Source organism: Bos indicus x Bos taurus, chromosome 11, assembly GCF_003369695.1.
Source record: "Bos indicus x Bos taurus breed Angus x Brahman F1 hybrid chromosome 11, Bos_hybrid_MaternalHap_v2.0, whole genome shotgun sequence".
NCBI lineage: Eukaryota > Metazoa > Chordata > Mammalia > Artiodactyla > Bovidae > Bos > Bos indicus x Bos taurus.
Genome location: NC_040086.1, coordinates 43,307,038 through 43,329,780, shown reverse-complemented (window position 1 = coordinate 43,329,780; position 22,743 = coordinate 43,307,038). Strand labels below are relative to the sequence as shown.

At 36.3% G+C, this 22,743-nt stretch overlaps 1 protein-coding gene across 1 annotated transcript in view; it reads right to left on the bottom strand.

The window, feature by feature from the left end:
- Positions 1-21,666, bottom strand: part of REL (REL proto-oncogene, NF-kB subunit) — a 38,332-nt gene extending 16,666 nt beyond the window's left edge. Inside the window, exons 1-4 of the mRNA XM_027555374.1 lie at positions 21,300-21,666; positions 10,661-10,803; positions 8,408-8,556; positions 3,593-3,684 (exon numbers count right to left, since the gene is read on the bottom strand). Of these exons, the coding sequence (XP_027411175.1) occupies positions 3,593-3,684; positions 8,408-8,556; positions 10,661-10,803; positions 21,300-21,309 (394 nt within the window). The 5' untranslated portion in view covers positions 21,310-21,666. The remainder of the gene's footprint in view (positions 1-3,592; positions 3,685-8,407; positions 8,557-10,660; positions 10,804-21,299) is intronic.
- Positions 21,667-22,743: the final 1,077 nt, after the last annotated feature.

Sequence of the window (22,743 nt, the reverse complement as noted above, 5' to 3'; positions counted from 1 at the left end):
TAAGATGAGTAACCTACTGTATACAGGGAGAAAACACATTGCCTGAAGGTACTTGGCTGTAAAGATAAATATCTAATATAACAGTAACACAAATACATTGTTTAGGTGCCAAAGTCAAATATAAGTAAGTTCCATTAGAGACTCTGTCTACAATAAGCATGAAATCATCTCAGAAAACCTAATAGTTATCATAAAGCTTTTTGTGATCAATTGCTAAGTGAATGGTATAATTAAGGGGATAGGACTTCGGGCTCAAGAGAACTGAAAAGGCATTTCAGATAAGGAAAGCAAAGGAAAGCAATTTGAGTATTTTTGGTAGACAAGTACAAACAAAGCATGTTCATTCAGTTATTTATTTATTCTGTCAACATATTTTAATTATGTTTCTTCTGTGTATCTGACACTGGTCTAGGTACCAGAGATGCACAGAAGAACGGTTCCTACCTTTCAGAGTCTCACAATTCAGTGAGGGAGAAACATATAAATAAATTTATAGCAAACAGTGTTAGAAATATATATAGCACTTTGGGGAAACATATACTTCGCTCCAAGAAGATCACAGAAAGCGTAAAAGAAGTGTCTCTTAAATTTGAGGGATGAGCAGAAAGAATTTATCAGACAGATTAAAGAATTTCATGCAAAAGAACTGCAAACAGAAGAACAGAGAGGCAGAAGATGATACCTAGAGATGATGCTGGAATGGAAAACAAGGATCAGAATATGAAGGGCTTTAAATGCCATGCTTGAGAAACTCAATCTAGCCAGTATATCAGAGTTCCTCAAAGTGTGGTCTATGGATCACCAGCATTAGAATCGTCTAGGGCAGAAAATTTTGAATTGTACTTTGAGACCCAGTAGTCCTAAAATTAATTTAGTGGGTTAACTGAGCATCTTCTTAAAAAAAAAAAGAAGAAGAAGAAAACAAATGGAATGGACCAGAACAGAACAGATGGAGGGTGTATTGCATGTACCAAGAGTTTAGGGCCACTGGTCATAAAATTAATTTACTGGGTTGGACATGTTTTTCTATAAAAAAAATAAAATAAAATAAAATGGAAAGGAACAGATTAGACAGTATATTACATGAAGTAACAATATTGCTTTATTTTTTTTTAATCTATGTGTGTATCTATTGAGTAGAGAAATAAAATCTATTTCCTAATGTGAGTTGTAGTTAAGAAACATGGATCTAGATGTTTTTTTAAAATGCAGCACTCAAGGCCCCACACCAGACTATCAAATTAGGGAAAATGTGGCCTGGATTCTACATTTTTAGCAAGTACTAAGGGGGTGCTACGCACATTCAAATTGAGAGTCACTGGTGAAGATGATGTGGAGCCACTGAAGGATAATAAGTACAATTCTGAAATGATTCATACTGGTTTCAGAAGAATCTTTCTGGATGTAGAGTGTATAAACTGCCTGGAGGGTGATCACGACTAATGGTGGTGAGAACAGAGAAGGTTGACTGACAACTGGTCAGGGTAAGTGAACAAAACAGTTTTTCTGGAATAGAGTTAACAGTGGAAGAGAAGGTAGGAAACATATGTTGGAGCTACATGTAGAAAATTTCAAATTTAAGGCCATTTAATTTTTAGCCTATTTAAAGAACCACTGGAACTTTTTAATCACAGTAATATGCTAAAGCATTGTTCTAAGATTATTTTAATGGGGGCAGGGAGTTATAAAGCATAGTTGAGATAAAACCATGCACCTGGGAGCCAAGGTAACTGTTTTCAAATCCTAGCTCCACCAGGTATTATTTCCTTAGGATAATTTTCAAAAGTAGAAAATGTCTGGGTCAAGAGTATGCTCATTTAAAATTCTGATTCATTGTTAAAGTAAAAGGCCAACTTTTAAATTAAAGAGGCCATCTAGTCTAGGCGTAGTATGAAATAGGCATAGTGTAGTATATTATAAATAATAGCTACCAGTTATTAAGTATTATTTGTATGTCAAGGAGTAAATGTTAAGTAACTCATGTACACTATTTTATTTTATCATTATAGCACTGCTTTACAGCAAAGAAAACCAAAGCTTTGGTTACTTAACTTTCCTATGTCACATAGTACATAGCAGGGGCAGAGCTGGAATTCAAACCCAAATCTTCTGAACGCCAGTGGAAAGGGTATTAAAAAGAAAAATGCAGAATGGCAGATGGGCCACTGCTGAAGTATTTTTTTTCTTTTTTGTTTTTACCAATCCAGAACAAGGCTTAGTGTTAATAACATGTACTTATATGTCACTTAGAATAGTTCCTAGTACATAATAAGTGCTTCACATATTTTACTTCATTTAGTTCTTATAACAGTCTATGAGGTAGGTACTATTATTATCTCCATTTTATAAATAAGGAAGTGGAACATAAACAATATAAGGAAAAAGCAACACACAAAAGTTCAAAGTATATATTCAATTGAGCATTTTAGTAAGTTGAAAATAACTTAAATGTTTATTAATAGATAACAAGATCAACAAATTAAAGCCTAACTAAGCCACAGAATACTGTTAAAAAGCAAAATAGATTTATAAGTACTGATATGGAAAGTTATTTAAGATATATTCCTGAGTGAAAAGAAAGAAATAGTAGATTAGGAAGTGCAACATGATTCCATTTATATTAAAAAATATATATATAAATACATGACACATGTAAAAAGGAAATTCTAGAAAAATTTTCATCAAATTTAACAGTAGTCTCTTACAGTGAGTAATACTGAAAGGGACTTTTGCTTTCTGCATTATACTAAATAGTACGAAAAATAAAGATCTAGAGAAAAGAGATATAGACCTTATAATTCACAAGACACTACTTATCTATGAGCATATTCCTTAAATTATCATGATATCACTTAAATTTATTTTTAAACATCTGAAAAAAAAAATAAACCAACACTATAAGGATATTTTAAATATGAAAAAGAAATCTATTCTTTGAAAATTGTATAGCTGTTCGATACCCGAATTAATGCATATTTAAGTGACTGCAGATGACTTTCCAAAGGAGACTACCGTGGCGCAGGGTGTCAGCAGCCCTCACCTATCCGGTGGCAACTGTGGCACAGTTACCAGGTGCTGCACCAGGCAGTGCCACCCCAATAAAATCCACCACACAGTAACTTTCTAGTAAATCCACTCAACAAATACACTATGTAGATATTTTACACGGCCTCTGCTATTTCTATACTACTATTTCTAAACTACTTCACCATTGAATATGCCTGGAGTTAAATGCATTCCAATACCTTATAACCACAGTGCCTATTCAATATTCAGCAAGGGGAGTATAAATTGTCTGCTGGTATGGCAAAAGGAAGGCCACATTCAAAGAGAATCAGAATGTTTTTGAGAAGATTTTATTACAGAAAACAATGACACTCTTCACAAAGCCTTGTCTGCATAGGAATTTTTTTTCAACACTGAAGCATTTTAAATATATTTCATTCCTCGGATACTGTGTAAGACAAGTATGTAAGTGAACACAGAACTTAAGACAGCTTTTAAAACACAGGTTAAAGATACAAATAGAAATCACTTAACACAAATAACTAAATATCCAAATAATAGAAATAATTAAATCAAACATACTCACCATTGAAAGGATTGATTCCTGCCCTTACTCTTGAAATAACAGCGTCTTTTACTTCTTTTTTTTTCACACATCGAATACCCAAATTTTGAAAACTAGAAGGGAAACACAAAACTTTCAAACTTCTTTAGAGCTAACACAGGGACACATAAATGAGATTTTATTAAAGAATACTGCAAAAATCAAGCATATATCCAACATTGAGGAGTCATCATAATGTCAGATGGAGATATTAAAAGCATGAAATACATTTCCAATTCCTATGATAAAGATGTGAGGATAAAAAATGGGGTTATATTTCTAAGAGAACTGTTAAAGAGAAAAGTAATATACGCTATAGTACTTTTATATATAATGTTTTACAGTTATATTTTACTAACATTCCTGCATCAAATATATCAAAGTAGACAAAGATTAATAGGAAAGCAACACCACAAAGCTAAAATTCACCTCCCCAAAAAATTCATAATCAAATTAATAGAATCTGTACATTTGATAATATAAAGCAAAAGTCATAAAAAGTTGCCCAAAGGCTGACACCTACATGTATAGTTTTGCTGAGTTCATAAAAATGCTGACTACATGTTTTTAAAATGTGTGCAGACTACCAACATTTAAAAATCAGGAAACTGCATATAAACATTCCTGCTTTCTCTTGAATATTTTAAAAGCAACAGTAGACTGGCACAGAAACACCTGCCTGGAGCTAAGTTTGCGGCCCCATTGACACAGGGTTCTCCAGTTGGCTGCAATGCCTGCTAGTCCTCTCATACCTCAGCCTCTCCACTCCACAGACATCTGGTTTCTGACTACAAATGACTTCACTACTAGCAGCAGTGGAATATGTTTTATGCCTTATCACATGAAGTTATAATAACCGTTTATCATAAGAAAGCATCAAACTACGTATTTTTTCATTAGACAGATATTTAAAACTAACAATAATATTTAAACAGTTTCAAAATGTCATTTATGGAAAATTTCTCAACAGCTACAAATATTACTAATTTGCATAGGAGTAGTACAGAGGATGGTGGGGGGAACTCCCCTACCACCACGAGTCATACTTGTTCCCACATGGAAAAACCATGACATCATTAAAATTGGGTGGGTGTGAATAAGGAAGCAAAACTTGGTTATAATAACATTACTATTTGCTCAAACTTCACATGGCCCTTGGCAACAGGGGGTCACTTGCCATGTTTGCCCCCTCTATGCTCTGTTGTTTTACTGTTCATGCTTTTCATATTTACCATCCTTGTGATTTTTAACACCTAAAATATCTTTAACACTTCCTTCTTCTGCCTCCAATAATTAAAAAATAAATTTTGAACTTGTAATCCTTTCTTGAACCCTAAAACCATATTTCTCTTCAAAAGTATTCCACTTCTTTGAAAGATTCTTAGGTTGGTTCTCACTTTTTCTTTGACATTTTAAAGGACTCTAAGATATTTACACATTACTTGATTCATCTGAATAATCCTATTTGAGTGCTATTCACACAAATTTTGACATAAGGAAACCAAGATCACAGAGATTATCTGAATCAATTATTCATTCATTCACAGTCATTCAACAAGTTCTGGAGTTCCTACTGTGTCCCAAGGACTGTGATGAGTAATGGGAATATACAATCCCTCCTCTCATGGAGCTCACAGCCTAGAGCAGGCGTAAACAGTTTGAAGGGACTTGTGTGTGTTAGTTAGTCGCTCAGTCCTGTTTGATTTTTTGCAACCCCATGGACTATAGCCTGCCAGGTTCCTCTGTCCATGGAATTCTCTAGGCAAGAATACTGGAGTGGGATGCCATTTCCTTCTCCACTGAAGGGGCTTGGATTGGTCAAATTTGTGACAACGTGAAAATCAGAATAATAATGCTAGTAATAGACTAGCATCCAATTATAATGCATTGACTCTAAGAATCCATGAGTCTTGACTTCCCTGGTGGCTCAAAATCTGCCTGTCAATGCAGGAGACACAGGTTAGATCTCTCACTTGGGAAGATCTCACATGCCATGGAGCAACTAAGCCTGTGTGCCACAACTACTGAGCCCATGACCCAGAGCCCAGGGAGCTGCAACTACTGAAGCCAGGGCACCCTATAATCTGTGCCCCACAACAAGAGATGCCCACACATTGCAACTAGAGAGTAGCCCCTGCTCTCTACAAACAGAGAAAGCCTGTCCGCCACAAAGACCCAGCACAACCAAAAATAAATAAACAAAATTATCTGTCAAAAAAAGAATCCATGAGTCTATACTGGTATTTTTTCAACTGAGGCAGGGGAATATGGATAAGTTTTTCTTTATAATAGAATGCCAATAATATCACCAATGGGAAAAAAACTAGTATCACCATCTTCTGAAGTGTTACTTTGAGAACAATACAGCATCACCTCTGTAGATTTCTCATCCAAAATATTTCATGTTAACATGAACACAATCATGAGCAACCATTCAGACTAACCCACATTGAATAACATTCTTCAAAACAAATAACATTCTTCAAAAATGTTAATGTCATGAAAGACAACACAAGTTGAGAAAATATTCTAAGTTAAAGGAGACTAAATAAGCATGACACCTAAATACAATGTATGATCCTTAACAGGATTTTGGATTGAGGGACAAGGTTCAGTTCACTTCAGTTCAGTCGCTCAGTCGAGTCCGACTCTGAGACCCCATGAACCGCAGCGCGCCAGGCCTCCCTGTCCATCACCAACAGTTTTCATCACCATTGAGTCAGTGATGCCATCTAACCGTCTCATCCTCTGTCATCCCCTTTTCCTCCTGCCTTCAATCTTTCCCAACATCAGGGTCTTTTCAAATGAGTCAGCTCTTCACATCAAATGGCCAATATAATGGGAGTTTCAGCTTTAACATCAGTTCTTCCAATGAACACCCCGGACCAATTTCCCTTAGGATGGACTGGTTGGATCTCCTTGCAGTCCAAGGGACTCTAAAGAGTCTTCTCCAATACCACAGTTCAAAAGCATCGATTCTTCTGTGCTCATATAGTCCAATTCTCACATCCATACATGACCATTGGAAAAACCATAGCCTTGACTAGATGGACCTTTGTTGACAAAGTAATGTCTCTGTTTTTTAACATGCTATCTAGGTTGGTCATAACTTTCCTTCCCAGAAGTAAGCGTCTAAAGGCATTATTGGGCATCAATGGACATAAATAAGGTAGTCCAAAAATCTAACTGCCTATACCTAAAGGAGATCAGTCCTGGGTGTTCACTGGAAGGACTGATGCTGAAGCTGAAACTCCAATACTTTGGCCACCTCATGCGAAGAGTTGACTCATTGGAAAAGACTCTGATGCTGGGAGGGATTGGGGGCAGGAGGAGAAGGGAACAACAGAGGATGAGACGGCTGGATAGCATCACCGACTCGATGGACATGAGTTTGGGTAAACTCCAGGAGTTGGTGATGGACAGGGAGGCCTGGCGTGCTGCGATTCATGGGGTCGCAAAGAGTCGGACATGACTGAGCAACTAAACTGAACTGAACAAAGAAGAGCCAGAGAAATAAGAAGTAAAACAGAAGAGTCTGTTCTCACTAAATCAGAAAACAAGTAATTATGTTTCAATTAAGTGAGTAATCTACAATGTAAAACATTGGGAGGTGAAATAATACAAATAGGAAGTATTCCTTGCCAAGTTTGTATAACCAGATAGTTTATGCTTTGTGCTGTTACTAAAGTATATTTTCTAAATGGTTACTACTTGTATTTAAGGAGGCTACTAATCTTTTCCTGTTGTAATCAGTTTCATTTTTTTCTCACAAGCAATACATGTTCATTACAAAAAGAATTATAAAAAGAACATCAGTTAAAAGAACCACATAAAACCCCACAATTCTTCCTACCCAGAGAAAACTGCTATCAACATCTTAGTGTTTAAACTACCATGTATATGTACACACTTACTTTTGAAAAACTAACACAACATTGTTGATCAATGATACTCCAATATAAAATAAAAAATTTTTAATTATTTATCACAGTTCATTGTAAAGTCTTATTTTATTTATCTAAATATTGGGAATATCTTTCTATACAAAGACATTTTTGCAATGTTATTTTTAAGGCTACATAGGAGTACACTGCATGGAGGTACCAGTTTAACAAATCTCCCTCTGTTTTATAATCTGGATTGTTTCTAACTTTTTGCCATTACAAAGCTTCAGTGAACATCATTACAGCTAAGTTTCAGAACATACTTAATTAGATTATTTCCTCAAGATAAATTCCTAGAAGTAGAACTGCTAGTTCAAGAGACATTCATATAATTTCAGGCTTTGCTGAAATTATAGTACCTACCAGAAAGATTTTATTTATTTACACTTTCACCAATAGGATGAAAATGAACCCAGCAGCCTCACACACAAAGTACTATATACATATTTTAAATTTTAAAACTATTATTGTATGTTAATTTTATACTGCCTTTTTCAAATAAAAATCCCAGTTTTCCAGGTGATTTTTTCACATCTGACAATTTTTAAGTTAGAGAAAAGCTTTCATAAATTGTTCAAACTAAGACAGAAAACTGCAGCATAAAATAAGTTTGTTTACTTTTAGTTACAATAAAGAAGTACTCCTACTACCATCATGGGCTGTGTCTACTAATAAAAAATGAAAGGGTACTTCTAATGCAAATGATAAGAGAATGCAAATATATACTACAGTAAATAGAAGTACAGTGAGGAATTTATTTATTCTGCCAAAAAGTAACAGAGGTACATAGATAGGAAACAGGAGAATCCTATTCTTATACTATTCCTAAAAATGTCCGTGACTGTGTACTTACAACAAAGGTCTGCGTTCTTGCCCAAATTCTGCTTCATAGTAGCCATCTCTGCAGTCTTTTCCTACTAAATCATGAGGATGAGGTTTATATGGGTCATTCTTTGTTACTAATGTAATTCTCACTTTTCCTTTTCCATAATAGTTCAAAATCTGAAAAGGGGGGAAATTAAATATGTGATCCATAAATATGTCTCACCAAGAACTGAATTATAAAATTTATATCAGTATCAGAATTTATATCCAATAGTTCAGTTTACATCATATAGTTAGCACTGGATAAAGTACAACTGACTGGTAACTGCAGTATGCATGAAACATCCAGAGAATACCAGTAGGGAAGAATTTACCTCTCAGTCCCTTGGTATATCATTTTGTGCCCTAATTTCAACTGGTTATATCATCTGATTTTGCTTATTTTCCTTTGAAAACAAGTCAAAGTATACAAAAATATTATCAGGGTGGATGAGGAAATTCTAAGATGCTGAGTCACTGAATGCCATGCTGCTATATTCATTGCCCTACCATTGCCATGCCATACCATAACATCCCTTCAAAGTATATATTTAAACCACAATGGAAATGATAGTACATAAATATGATCACTTAAGTAACTTAATATATGACATTTCATTTCACAAAAATATTTGTTAATCAGTAAGCATATCCCAAGTGTTCACTGTATAACAAGCAATAAATCAAGCTGAGTTTTGCAAAATTAAGTTTTCACACAGAACACTGAGAATGAAGAGAAGAGTTAAACATGGGAGAGGAAGGAGGAGCTTGTGGGAAGGAGTTATATTTACTTTGGAAGCTAGCAAATTTGTAAGCACAAAGCAGGAAACATAAAAAACAGCATACAAGGGAGCAAGGCAGTTAAGTAAAAACGGGTGGCTTCACAGGTAAAAGGGTATTAAACTCCTTAACTCTGAATTTAAACTTAATTTGAACAGTAATCAGAAAGTATTTATTGCCTTTATGAATAAAAGAGAAAGTAAAAATTTAAGAGTATAAGGTTGGGAATTCCCTGGCAGTCTGGTGGTTAGGATTCTGAGCTTCCACTGCAAGGGGCAGAGATTTGATCCATGGCTGGGGAACTAAGATCCTGCAAGCAGTGTACTGCAGCCAAAAAAAAAAAAAAGCAAAAAAAAAAAAGTGAAAGGTAGGCTAATGTAGAACTCAAGCTGCAAAGTTGTTCAGAACATGTTGTAATGGCAAGGATACAGATCATAGAAATATTTAAGAGATTATACAGAATAAGCTGAATTATGGAGAAGAGTTAAAAATTGCTCTTATAAAGGAAAGGATTACTGTTTTATTTACTTTTCAGTAACATCTCTTCCATTTTAATATTAAAAAAAAGACTTAGATAACTCAAATCTACATTGCTAACAAAAAATGTGATAACAGACTGGAATTTGGAATTCAATATGTAATTTTGCTACTGGTTTGTTATATAACTTAGCATTTTCTTAAAGTCCAATAAATTTTGTAAATAATGTAGTTATAAAACAGTAGCTTAAAATCTACTGATGAAACATTGAATAATGCTTTTCAAAATGCTCTCTGCCATTAAGGTTTTAAACTGGCATTTAAAGAATAAAAAAATCATTACAAATGGAAGAAATTTAAATACAAATATAAATATAGTATAGTTTATAAATACAGTATATTACCAAAGTCATTCTGGATTACAAAATTACTTTCAAATTTTATGCTAACATGAAAACATTGTATTTAAAAAGTGACAATATTTCAAATCAGTCAAGGCAACCCAGAGTATCAGGGACAGGCAATAAAGGTAAGGAAAAAAAAGACAAAAACATTTTCTTTATCCATAGCCCTTAGATTAACCAAGTGACTGCAGAATTCTAAGTCAGTTCCCAAATACATGTTTTTAAACTCCAGAACAATTCTGCCCACCTCTGGAAGGAGAGAAAGCTTTTTCCTTATTAGCTTTTTGTCCCATGAAAGGGATAATCATCCAAAAGCTGCCAATGTACACTAACCACTGGGTATCACTTAGAGTAACACACAAGTATAACTATCTGCAGGAATGAAGAATCCATACTTTACTTAAGAAATGTCCCAAGCATTCCATCCACTAGGAATTCATTAAAAAGAATAAAGAGGGGAAAAAAAAAAGAAAAGAAAAGCTGGTGGAGATCACTGTGAAGAAGCTGGATCTTTAACATAATTGCTGTAGCTAAAATATGAAGCAATTAAGAGACATACACACACAGGAGCCTTCTATTACCTGGATGGATGGGTATGTTCTGTTGTTGTCTGTGCTGTGCTCCCCTGGAATGCTGCCTGCTGATCGCCCTTCACATTTGTATCTAAAACGCATTCCCCTTTGCCTGGGTTGCTCAATGATCTCTATACATGGGTTAAACCCACCTGGAAATTTTAAAAGGGGGAAGAGTGAGATTACAATCAAAATAATAATGGATTTTAACCATTTTGTTTTTTAGAAAACAGTAGTCTAAAAAATGTTCCCTGTCTACTAAATAACAAGGTTGAAATGCAATTATCCAAGACTGGGTGGTGAAGACACTCCTCTCTCATTCAAACTGCACTCCCTTACTGTGTAAACACAAGTCATTCAAATCTTATTTACTGGTTAGCACTTTATCGTTTAATATCTGTAACTAATGCTACCATGCAGTTCTGTGATAACCACTTCAGAGATACCCACTTACATGAGACCAAGCAGAAGGGTTTTCCCCCAAAATTCTCCCAGAAGAGTCAAGAAGATAGTCTTCAGAAGTACAATATTATATTCCAAAAGTGACTTTGCTTGATTTTACATTAGGTTTAACAGTGGACTAAGACTGTTCATTGAAAATAAAAATGCAGAAGGAAATGTTGAGTTTTTTTTATATCTCCATTGGACTCTTAAAGGACTTACACATAGTACATCAAAACAACTTCCAGAAGGGACTTAGGTTCAGAAGAATTTTCAGTCAATCCCTCTAAAGTATAAGACACTATAGAGGAAAATAATTATTTACTTTCTGTAATGAGTGTAATTCAAAATATACCTTTAGAATGAACTACTGACACACACAACAATGTGGATAAATATCTAAATATGCTCAGTGAAAGAAGTCAAATCAAAAGTGCACATAATTTTATGTTATGATTCCATTTATATAAAACTCTAGAATATGTAAACTAATCTATAATGAAAGAAAGCAGATCACTGGTTGCCTAAGCATAGTGCTGTGGAGTGGATGAGGAACTTTGGAGGACAACAGACATGTTAATTACTTGACTGTGTTGATCTCAAAATTGTATAAATATGTCAAAACTTATCAAATTGCATACTTTAAACAGTGTACATTAGTAATATGCCAATAAAGTTGTCTAAAACGTATGTACCTTTATCCCCTCTTATTATCCAAATCATGGAAATGACAGTTAAATAAAGCACACCAGTGTGCTTACAAGTAGGATATTAGCAATGTATCTTTATTTCAGGGGTATAAAGATGTCTTCTATGAAAAAACCCCAAATCAAAAACCACAACCCCCAAAAAAACCCCTCCCTCAATCAGTTTAGTGATTTCTAAATTCCCACAGTTAGATATCCATTTATTTAACTAAAGACTTATCCTCTGTTAGGATGCAAGCAAATTTTCAGAAAGGGTAACACAGTGGGTCTTATCAATGTAGTATGGGGAAGAGGCCTTTTGAGTCCAACTCAGCCACTTCCTAACATTGAAGACACTGGAAATATTATATCTCTTAAGTTTCCTCCTCTATAAAATGGACATAATAACAATAACACCTATCACATAGGGTTTTGTGAAGATCAGGGATAACAAGTGTTAGTTTCTTACCAAGTGTCTGGCATATAACAAATATTCAATAAATGGTCTATTCTTATTCTAGATGCTTTATTGAAAGAAGTAATTTATAGTGATACCATGACAGTATAACAACTGCTACTTTTAAGGATCTTACAGAACAATGTGGCAAACAACACAAATTATTAGACTATAGAGGAAGGAACAAAACAAAATTTTGTTTATGCTAACAAAATTCTGCATAAAATGATAATAAGAGCAAAAGAGTCAGGAAAGCCTATCCTATGTCAAGGAAAACAAAAGTTACTGAAATACTGGGTGGGGAGTTAGGAGGAGGAAGGAAGAAAGGCAGGCATTTCAAGGGAAAGGGAAGAGGGTGTTCAAAGGTGGTAGCACAGAAAAAAAGAGCTAAAGAATCAAACGACAGCCCCAATGGAGCTGAGATACACTTCTACCCTTAGAAAGAAAACCAGAACCTGAGTACATCTGGGGATTGGGATTTCACTCTGAGTGACAGAAAATCAATTAATGGTTTTATGCAGGGGAATCACATAATCAGATTGACATTTTAGAGTAAGAATTCTGGTGGCAGTGGACAGACTGAAAAAAGAGAAAGCAAGGTGATCAGTTTAGAGGCTGTTACAGCAATGTGGGCGATGATGAGAATATATGTGAAATTTGGTAGTGATAACAGGAATCAAGGATTATTTACAAGACAAAATTGACAGTACTTGGTGACCAAATGAACATTAGGGTTAACAGAAAGTATCACTGATGGCTCCATATTACATATTTTCTAAGTAAAGTATTACCGGTATCTTTAATTCTATTGTTTGGTTTAGATTCTTTGTGCTTGAATTTACTATCTATCTGTTTACTCTAAACACAAGGAGCCAGAGAAGAGTGACTTTAAGCTAATCAAATTTATAATACTCATTTCAATTTTACTGAAAAATGTAAGACATACAGATGAGTATTTCAATTTCACATCCTTGGGAGGGATAAATCGGGAGACTGCAAGTGACATCTATACAGTACTATATATAAAACAGATAACTAATAAGAACCTACTGTATAGCACAAGGAACATACTCAATACTCTGTAATGACCTGTATGAGAAAAGAATCTAATAAGAGTGGATATATGTGTGTGTGTGTCTATATATATATATACTTATACATGTGTGTATATATATGTGTGTGTGTGTGTATGTATATATATATATATATATATATTTATATGTGTGTGTGTATATATATATATATGTATGATTCACTTTGCTGTGCAGGAGAAACTAACACAACATTGTAAATCAACTATGCTCCAATAAAAATTAATTTTAAAAAAGACAAAACAATTTCACATCCTTATATATATCCTCGCATATTTCAAACAATCAAATTCACACTTCAGTTTCAAATATTTCACATACTTGCATATCCTTGTAGGAGTATTTAAAAGAAAGTACATTCTCCTCTCAAAATGAAGTTCAAAATACTCAACAGTTATTTTTTAAGTAATATCTTAAATCATCTATGTGGTTGAACTAAAGGTCAAATAAATCCCTGCCCACTGCTTACTTAAAGGTGTCTTAGTGGGAAGTTGATACAGAATGACATCATTAATGGTAAGTGGCTAACTTTAAAGGGAGGAGTGTGAATAGAAGTGCTAGGCTTAAAGTGAGCATTCAAATATTTTTCATTGGTTACACAAAACTTCCTTAAATTAGAAAGTGTGTTTAAGAAAATAGTTTGTGGACAAGAGAACAGAAAAGCAGTTGTTGAAAGATTAAAAAAAACATTTTTAAAAGATGTTTGAATACTAAGAATGACATATATTAGTTATCATATAATATCAAGTACTTTTAAAACCCCTGAACTCTCTTGTTTTTATTGCAGAAGCTCTTTAATGGTAAAAAGTCTGACAATCAGAGTCTACTGTAATATTCTCCATTCCCCTAGCTGGAAATAATCTCCTGCTCTAAACTACTGCAGCATTTTGTTTATGGCAATTATTGCAAATAACTGTGAGGGAAGACTTACTGTTTTATTTCTTCTTAAAAAAAAAAAAAAAAAGCTATTTGTTTTATTTCTTCAAGCTACCTGAAGGCAGGAATTGTGCCTTACTCATCAGTGTCTTGCACAGATATTCAGGAAATATCTGTGGAATGAATGACTGAAAATCTGGAGATCTTTTTTTGTTTTTATAAATCATGCAAACAATGAAGGACTATATTAATAATTATTTGGATTTTCCTTATTAGGTTCTACTACTAGGAAAAATATATGCAGAGTACATCATGAGAAACACTGGGCTGGAAGAAGCACAAGCTGGAATCAAGACTGCCAGGAGAAACATGAATAACCTCAGATATGCAGATGATACCACCCTTATGGAAGAAAGTGAAGAAGAACTAAAGAGCCTCTTGATGAAAGTGAAAGAGGAGAGTGAAAAAGTTGGCTTAAAGCTCAACATTCAGAAAACTAAGATCATGGCATCAGGTCCGATCACTTCATGACAAATAGATGGGTAAACAGTGGAAACAGTGGCTGACTTTATTTTTGGGGGCTCCAAAATCACTGCAGATGGTGATTGCAGTCATGAAATTAAAAGACGCTTGCTCCTTGGAAGGAAAGTTATAACCAATCTAGACAGCATATTAAAAAGCAGAGACATTACTTTGCCAGCAAAGGTCTGTTTAGTCAAGGCTATGGCTTTTCCAGTGGTCATGTATGGATGTGAGAGTTGGACTATAAAAAAAGCTGAGCACCGAAGAATCAATGCTTTTGAACTGTGGTGTTGGAGAAGACTCTTGAGAGTCCCTTGGACTGCAAAGAGATCCAACCAATCCATCCTAAAGGAGATCAGTTCTGGATGTTCATCGGAAGGACTGACTGTGAAGCTGAAACTCCAATCCTGATGTGAAGAGCTTTGGCCACCTGATGTGAAGAGCTGACTCATTTGAAAAGACCCTGATGCTGGGAAAGACTGAAGGTGGGAGGAGAAGGGGATGACAGAGGATGAGATGGTTGATGGCATCACTGACTCAATGACATGAGTTTGGGTAAACTCTGGGAGTTGGTGATGGACAGGGAGGCCTGGCGTGCTGCAGTCCATGGGGTCGCAAAGAGTCAGACACAACTGAGAGACTGAAGTTAACTGACTAGGAAAAAAGTTGTTTGTAAGTGCTAAAATCACTATACCTTCATACTCCTCATATTTACTCATATTCTAATTTCTTTATCTATGTTTATAACTTAAAAAAACCTTCCCACTTATAAATCATTTAAATCATGCCTCTGTATAGTGTATCAGTGACTTTCTTCCTCAGTATCCTGTTTTAAAGTGCTATCCTTCCTAAAGAGAAAAAGTGGTGAAATGCAATCATTTATGGAGTGGAAGACAGTAAAACATAAATTAGGGAATTGTAGAGAAAGTGAGGACTCTTTACTAAGATTACCTCAATAGAAATGTCTTCAAAACTGGTTCTAAGCAAGTAGATCACTGTACTTTTCTTTAAACAATATTATGCAAAGCTGGGATTGACCCCTAAATTTTTAGTAGTACTGTAAAATGGTAATGCAGACTAGAATAATATCTGAAATATAGCCAAAATGTTTGCAAGATATATTTATGTTTTTATTTGCACTTAGGCAAGAAAGAGTACTACTTGATTTTTTAAGATTAAAAAAAGAAAGTACATTAAAAAAAGAAAAAAGAAAGTAAAGTATACTGAAATAAAAGTTAAAATTGGATGATCAATTGTCAGACAGGCAGATTATTAACTAAAACTTTACAGGTAGCACTGGGAACCAGCATTAGTTGAAGAGTTAAAAAAATGTTAATTACAGTAATTAAAACACTCTTAATTTTAAGACACTTCTCATTTGATCCTCTTAACTTTAATCTCATAAACACAGGACAGCAAATATCCCATTTCACAGTTGATAAAACTAAAGTTCAAAATTATATGAAGTTATAAGAAAAAGAAATTATGAATGATACTAGTAAATATGACAGCTGGGATCCTTGGGGGAGGGGACATCAAATTTAACAGAACAACAAGCATAAAAATAGCTGAGGATAAAGTCACAGTAACTGATACAGCAAATGAGCTAAAATAAATGCAACTTTAGTGTAAGAAAATAATGCATCTTGTTGGATCCTATTAGAACAGAGTTCATATTGGGACTATATATCAGAATCATCTAGGTAGCTTTTTCAAAAAATACATACCCTGACCGCACCTGAGATCTGCTGAACTGAAACAGAAATCAATCTAAAGCCCAGACCTGTTTGTGAAAAAATCCTTCCAAGCAATTTGAACACACTCCTGATTAAGAACCACTGCCCTAAAACATAAAGAGGTGGAAACCACAAGGCACATATCTAGAGAAGCAATCCCTAAATTCATGCACAAGGATGAGCCAGGTGATGGATAAACTAGGCTCAGGAATTCTAACTACCTGTTAACTCTCTCCCTCTCTCAAACGTTTACCCAAAGGCAAGCAAGAGGAAAAAAAAAAATACTATTATAGAGACAGCCTTCAATTACACTGATTTATATAAAATTCACCTTTTACAAAATTAGTTATTATAACTACCATCAGTAACATTTCTTACAAGACAGCATGCCAATGTGACACACCACAGTTTTGAGTAACTGACTACAGACCGCATCTCTAGTACTGCATATCCAGTACTGAAGTACTGGATAATAGACTGCTTAAGACTCAAAGGAGCGAATGGAGGTAACAATATATACTTTTCCAAATATCACCTCTACTCACTTTGGAGAAAAAGAATAGACCTATTATTCTTTCCTCAAACCTAGGAACCCAACTGAATTATGCTGCTATTTCTTCACCTCAAGACACAGGTGAGTTTTTTCCACTTCTTCCCAATTATGATAAAAATTTAGAGAGACCATTTCCTACATAGATGACATTACATCCAATTAACAAAAGGGCAAAGAAAACTCAAGCCTCTTCCCATAAGGTCAGAAGGAGACTAACACAGAAGGTGCAGAAGAAATCAGACGAAGGATAGGTAGGTAAGTTATATCAGTCAAATTACCAAAAGGACATGTGGTTTATTTACTAAACAATTTTTTATTTACTTTTTTCTTCAGAATGCTATCATTTAAGTGGACCAAGGAGATGGCCTCCAAAGATCACTGTCAACTTCTACTCCCCTAGTTTAAATACATACGGAACCACTTCAACATATTTACAAGTAAATGGGAATTCTTACATATTCTTAAAAGATATATTATCTATCTAGCATCTGATTTAATCTATTTTTATGAAAACTTAAGGTTTCATAAAATTCTATAATTGTCAGATTATTTAAACAATATTAAGTGCCAAATGTGCCTAGTAGCACCTATTTCTTAGAGTTCTGAGTCCCAAAACAGAAGAGTTCTGAGTCTCCACTACAGAAGAAAACTAATATTTATGGGCATATATTACCTCATTCGCTCCTATTAAGACTGCATAGTTAAACCCATTTTCAAATCACAGAGGGGCAGAACTAGAATAAAAACTAACCCAGGTCCATCATGGACTGAAGTCCAGGTTTACTCCAATATATCAGATTTACTCTCTCATCTGGGCTTTAAGAATCCAAATAAGGGATGTACAGAAGAGTACTTGATTGATGTATGCACCATAAACTAAATAAGAGATGTAAAAAAATTTGGCAAAGAGATCCTACTGCTAGAGAATCCACTGCTGTTGGGGTATGGAGTGGACGAATAAGTCTTGAAAAAAATATAACTTCCAGGATGAAAAAAAGTAGAGAAACTAAGTTAAAAATATATGGCAGGACCAAATCATCTGGGCAATTAAGACTGCCATATTTAAAAATAAAAATTATAGGATGCCCATTTAAATATGAACCAAACAAATAGTTTTCTACCATATGTACTCCGTGCAATTATTTGGGTCGTATGCCTACAAACCCAATCATTTGCAGAAAACAGTTGAGGGAAAGATGGAATAAAAGGAAATTCTGAGTCCCTCAAATTACATTTGAGAAAGATACTACACACACCCCAGGTGTTCCTAATTATGACTCTCCTCTGATTTCCCCCCGCCAGTCATTTCACTAGCTAATTCCCTTCACTCTATATCTATCATATATCACCCTAATTTCTTTATAACACTGTTATCTTGACATTTTCACGTACTACACTTCTGAAGCAGCCTTCGTGTTTATGTGTTTAGTTTTTTATGCAAAACAAAAAAAAGCATTTTCTTTACCTATCAATTTCAGCATCCAGTTTTATCATCAAAGATTGTGTCATACAGTGATTTTTCCTCCTTACTCAAAAGGTTCTCTTGAAATTTACACTACAAAGGTGATAAGCAGTGGGTCTGCAAATACAATTTCTTCATGTACTTCCTATTACATGATATAGCAGAACGATACTAAAGAAAACCGAATACACTATATATAAAATAGATAAGCCACAAGGATTTACTGTACAGCACAGGGAATTATATCCAGTATCTTGTAACAACATATAATGTAATATAATCTGCAAAAAAAAAACACAGTCACTATGCTGTACACGTGAAACTAAAACAATACTATAAATCAACTCTATTCCAATTTAAAAAATAATAATTTTTTAAACTGTAAATAAAAATAAATTATCTAAATTATAATACATATTTTACCAAAGACAGTACTATTTATTAGTAAACAAAGCACACAAAACATTTGCACCTTCTACTGGAATAAGGAGAAGCTTTAAATTCAGACCAAAAAATAGCTAATTTTATTTACCTTAAACAGATTAGAATCATAAATATCCAAGAGTAATGACTGCTAATGTATACCTTGGATGGGACTGAGAACTTTTTTTTAATCCCTGTCCTAATTAATTGTGTCAAAAGACTGGAATCAAGGTGTAATTTTTTTTTAAAAAGTAATCAAGACAGCTTAATAGAACTCAAGCTGTGAAATCCTAAACATGACAATTTAACTGAACAAAATTTAGAATCAAACATATAGTCCCGGTTATTCATAATACTTATATAATTTTATTTATGAAATTATGATGTTACTGTCATATTATACAGACCATATATTCAACTACAGACACCTATTTACATATAACATCCGGTGAGAAATGGAGAAACAGTCTTAAATGCTTGGTAATCAATCAATAAAAATACTTTCTGAGGTTTTTATACTCTTTTCTACAAACTATAAACTAGACAATGGTAAACTAACAAAGCAAAAGGTTTTTTCAGTTACTCTTTTGCTTAAATTACTGTTTCAAAACAGGATGGGAGCTTATAATTTTGTGAATCTTTTTCTCTAAGGTTTTTACAAATGATTAAGCAAAGTACACCCAGATTTTTCCTTAGTTTTCAAACAACTGAATTACAATTTGAATAACTTGTTACATTTTAAATAGTGTCATTTTAATATAATTCCAGAAAAGGGGAGGGTGACAATTACCCTTTAAAATTTTCCCCCCTCAATTTAGGAAATCAGTCCTCACAATAAGACAAAAACAAATGTCATTAAACAAGTTTAAATTGTACCACATTTTTAAAAGATGTGGGTCTTGCAATAGTCCATAAATGGCTAATTCTTTTTTCTCTCTTTTGAATGGATTACAAGTGTTACATTCACACCATATATCAACAAAGTTTGGTTAAATTACCAGAAGGCTGATTTTTCTTTTTACTTTATTATGCTAACCATTCTTTAACTTTCATACAAAATCTTTCTGATAGTCAATAAATTAACCAAGTGTTTCAATCATCTTTGCACTTTTAATCTCAACATGGTCTGAATTTATGAATTTACAAGATTATCTGAAAGTTTAGGGTCACTGAAGTGGCTAAAGAGAAAGTTGAAATAAACTACATTTGTATTCTCACATGAAAACCACAGACAAACTGAAATCAAATGTCATGTGAACCACCCCAATTTCCTTTTTGGCCTAAAGCAGTAGCTATGGCTTTGTTCTGCTCAACCCTTTAAAAAAAAAAGTCCTTTATGCTTTCTACTTCCTCTTCTCTGGTAGTCATCAGTCTTCTACTGTGGGTCACTGAATCAGGGTGTTGGGAGGATGCAGGTCAAACATAAACAAGCCTCCTTCTTCAGCCTCCTGTTATTGTCTTCAGCCTCTGGCACAGCGTTAATCCACATTTTTAGGCCTCCCTGCCTCTGCTCACGCTTGCTCCCTCTGCGGGGAAGGTGCCTCCAAGAACCGTGACAGACTCCAGTGAAGGTCCCGCTCCAAAGCAGTCTACTTGATATAATAACCCTTAGGTTGCAGGCAAACCTAACCACGGCTGGATGGGAGGCTCCCTCCCGCATCCTTTAAGCAGTTTCTAGGTAAAGCAAGAGATCCCCGCATTTACTGACTATAAATATGTATTCATGTAAGTGACAGTTTTCATTCTCACCCGTTACTTTAAAGCACGGGGATCCTAAAAATCCTCTTTTCCCCTTCCTTCCAACAAAAGAAAACAAAACTCGATTTCTGCTCCATAAATTAAAAAGTACGCACTTTACAGTAAAAATGATGCACTTGTTGAAGCAACATTTCCACTTAAGACCTGTTAAAATACCACTGGTGATTTTTAAAGGCGCGTCACATTTGTCCAACTGTCAGCACAACTGCGATCACCTCTAGGCAACTGATGAAACTGAACTTAAAAAGAAGATAGAGCTCTCCTGAGGCCGGAAGGTTCCTCATTCCTATTCTAAAACGAAAACCCACCATTTCAACTTAAATCAATTTAAAAATACGGGAACTCTTTCATCCTCCTTTATTTAGATTCTTATTACTTCCTTAATCCAAAACCCAAGTCTTTTGGAAGGTCTACGGTTCCGGCTATTACAACGGCATCAAATTACAGAGCGTGACTTAGATTTCGCACGCAAACCCTGAACCAGGTCACTTTTAAAAGGCTGACAAACTTGCCAGAGGCGATTTTAAAAACAGAATGAGACATAACCAAAACTGGGCCCCCGAAACCCTGAGCAGTTAGACCCTCGGACGCACTCCTTCCCTCCCCGCCGTCCGGGACCCTGCCCACGCCCGGGAACACTCACCTGAGGCCATGGCTGCGCTCACCGTGCCGCCCCGCTCCGAGCGTCCGGACCGGAGGCAGCTACAGTCACTCAGCCCGTCAGTCAGTCGGGCCGCCCAGGGACCTCTGCTGGCGGGATCCCCAGTCCCCCTGACCACCCCCGGGGCCTCCTCCTCCTCCTTTCCGCCCTCCTCTGGGTTTGCGGCTCACACCTTCCCACCCGCTTAATCCTCGCGCTCCGGTCACCCGGCGTCGCCCGTCCAGGTGGCAGAAGCCAGGAGGCGGAGCGCAGGGACAGCGGAGAGCAGGTCTGCCAGAGAGGCGGACAGCCCGGCGGGAGGGGGACTTCCAGAGACTGACGTAGGAGCCCTCACCTCCGCTACCCCGGGGCGGGGGCGGGGGCGGAGCGTCCTGCGACCTGCGCGCGTGCGTCCGCCCACCGCCGCAGCCGGGCCCCGTCCCGCCCATGCCCCGCCCACCCACCCCTCTCCTGAAGCCCGGGTGGGCTCGGGAACCGGTTGGGGAAGCTGGCTCTCCGGGAGTGTAGGGAACGCTGGGAGCCGGGGAGTGACGGCCCTGAGCGTGCGAAAGCCGCCGGCCCCCGAGAAATCCCCCTCCTCCAGGATGTTCTTGGGCGCGTGGCTTAAAGTTCAGGAGGGGGTGGGAGGGTGCGGTGACGTCGAGAAGGGCCGGCCGGCCGCCCGCCCGCGAGCACTTGGGGGCGGGCCGGGCGGCGAAGTGGGGCCAGCCCTCCCAGGTTAGGGGGAACGACGGCCGGGGTTTTCGTTGGGTGGTTCCCCCTCTTCCCTCTGTCGCACATGCAAATCTCCGCCCCCGGATCGGCGGGCGGCGCAGCGCCGGCGTCCCGGAGCGCCCTCGAGGGGAAGTGCGGAAGCTGCCGCGGCCTCGGTGAGCCTGTAATTCAGGTATTTGCATACGGGGACCCCCGCAGTCCGATATCCCTTTGCAACATCTCATTTGTGAGGGCTCTGTTAACGTACTTGACAAACTAAAAACTTTTCAAACTCTTAAGGTCCGCATTGTGAGTTCGTTTCCTCGTTACTCAGTGCTCCAAGTTAATGAAGTGGACACCCCATTGGGATTTGACAGACTCACGAGGAAAGGAGGACGAACGTGTAGCATCGGAATCTAGGATAACTTTTGTTTCCTTCCTGTGTAAAGAATTTTGTATGTGTCAGTTTAGTTACCTCATTTATAATGTATTATTATCCTCATTTTATAGATGAGGCAATCAGGGTTCAGAGAAGTAACTTGCCTGTACATCAGAATGCTAGTAAAAAAGAACAGTTTAAACTCAAGGTTTCGGACTCCAGAACTCCGTGCTCTTTCCATTTTCCTTTACCGTTTAAAATAACTATAGAGGGGCAATGGGAGCTATCAGCCATACAAATGCCCAAACTGGAGGCCCCAGTTGGGAAATAATTAAAAATAAACTCTCCTGTCAC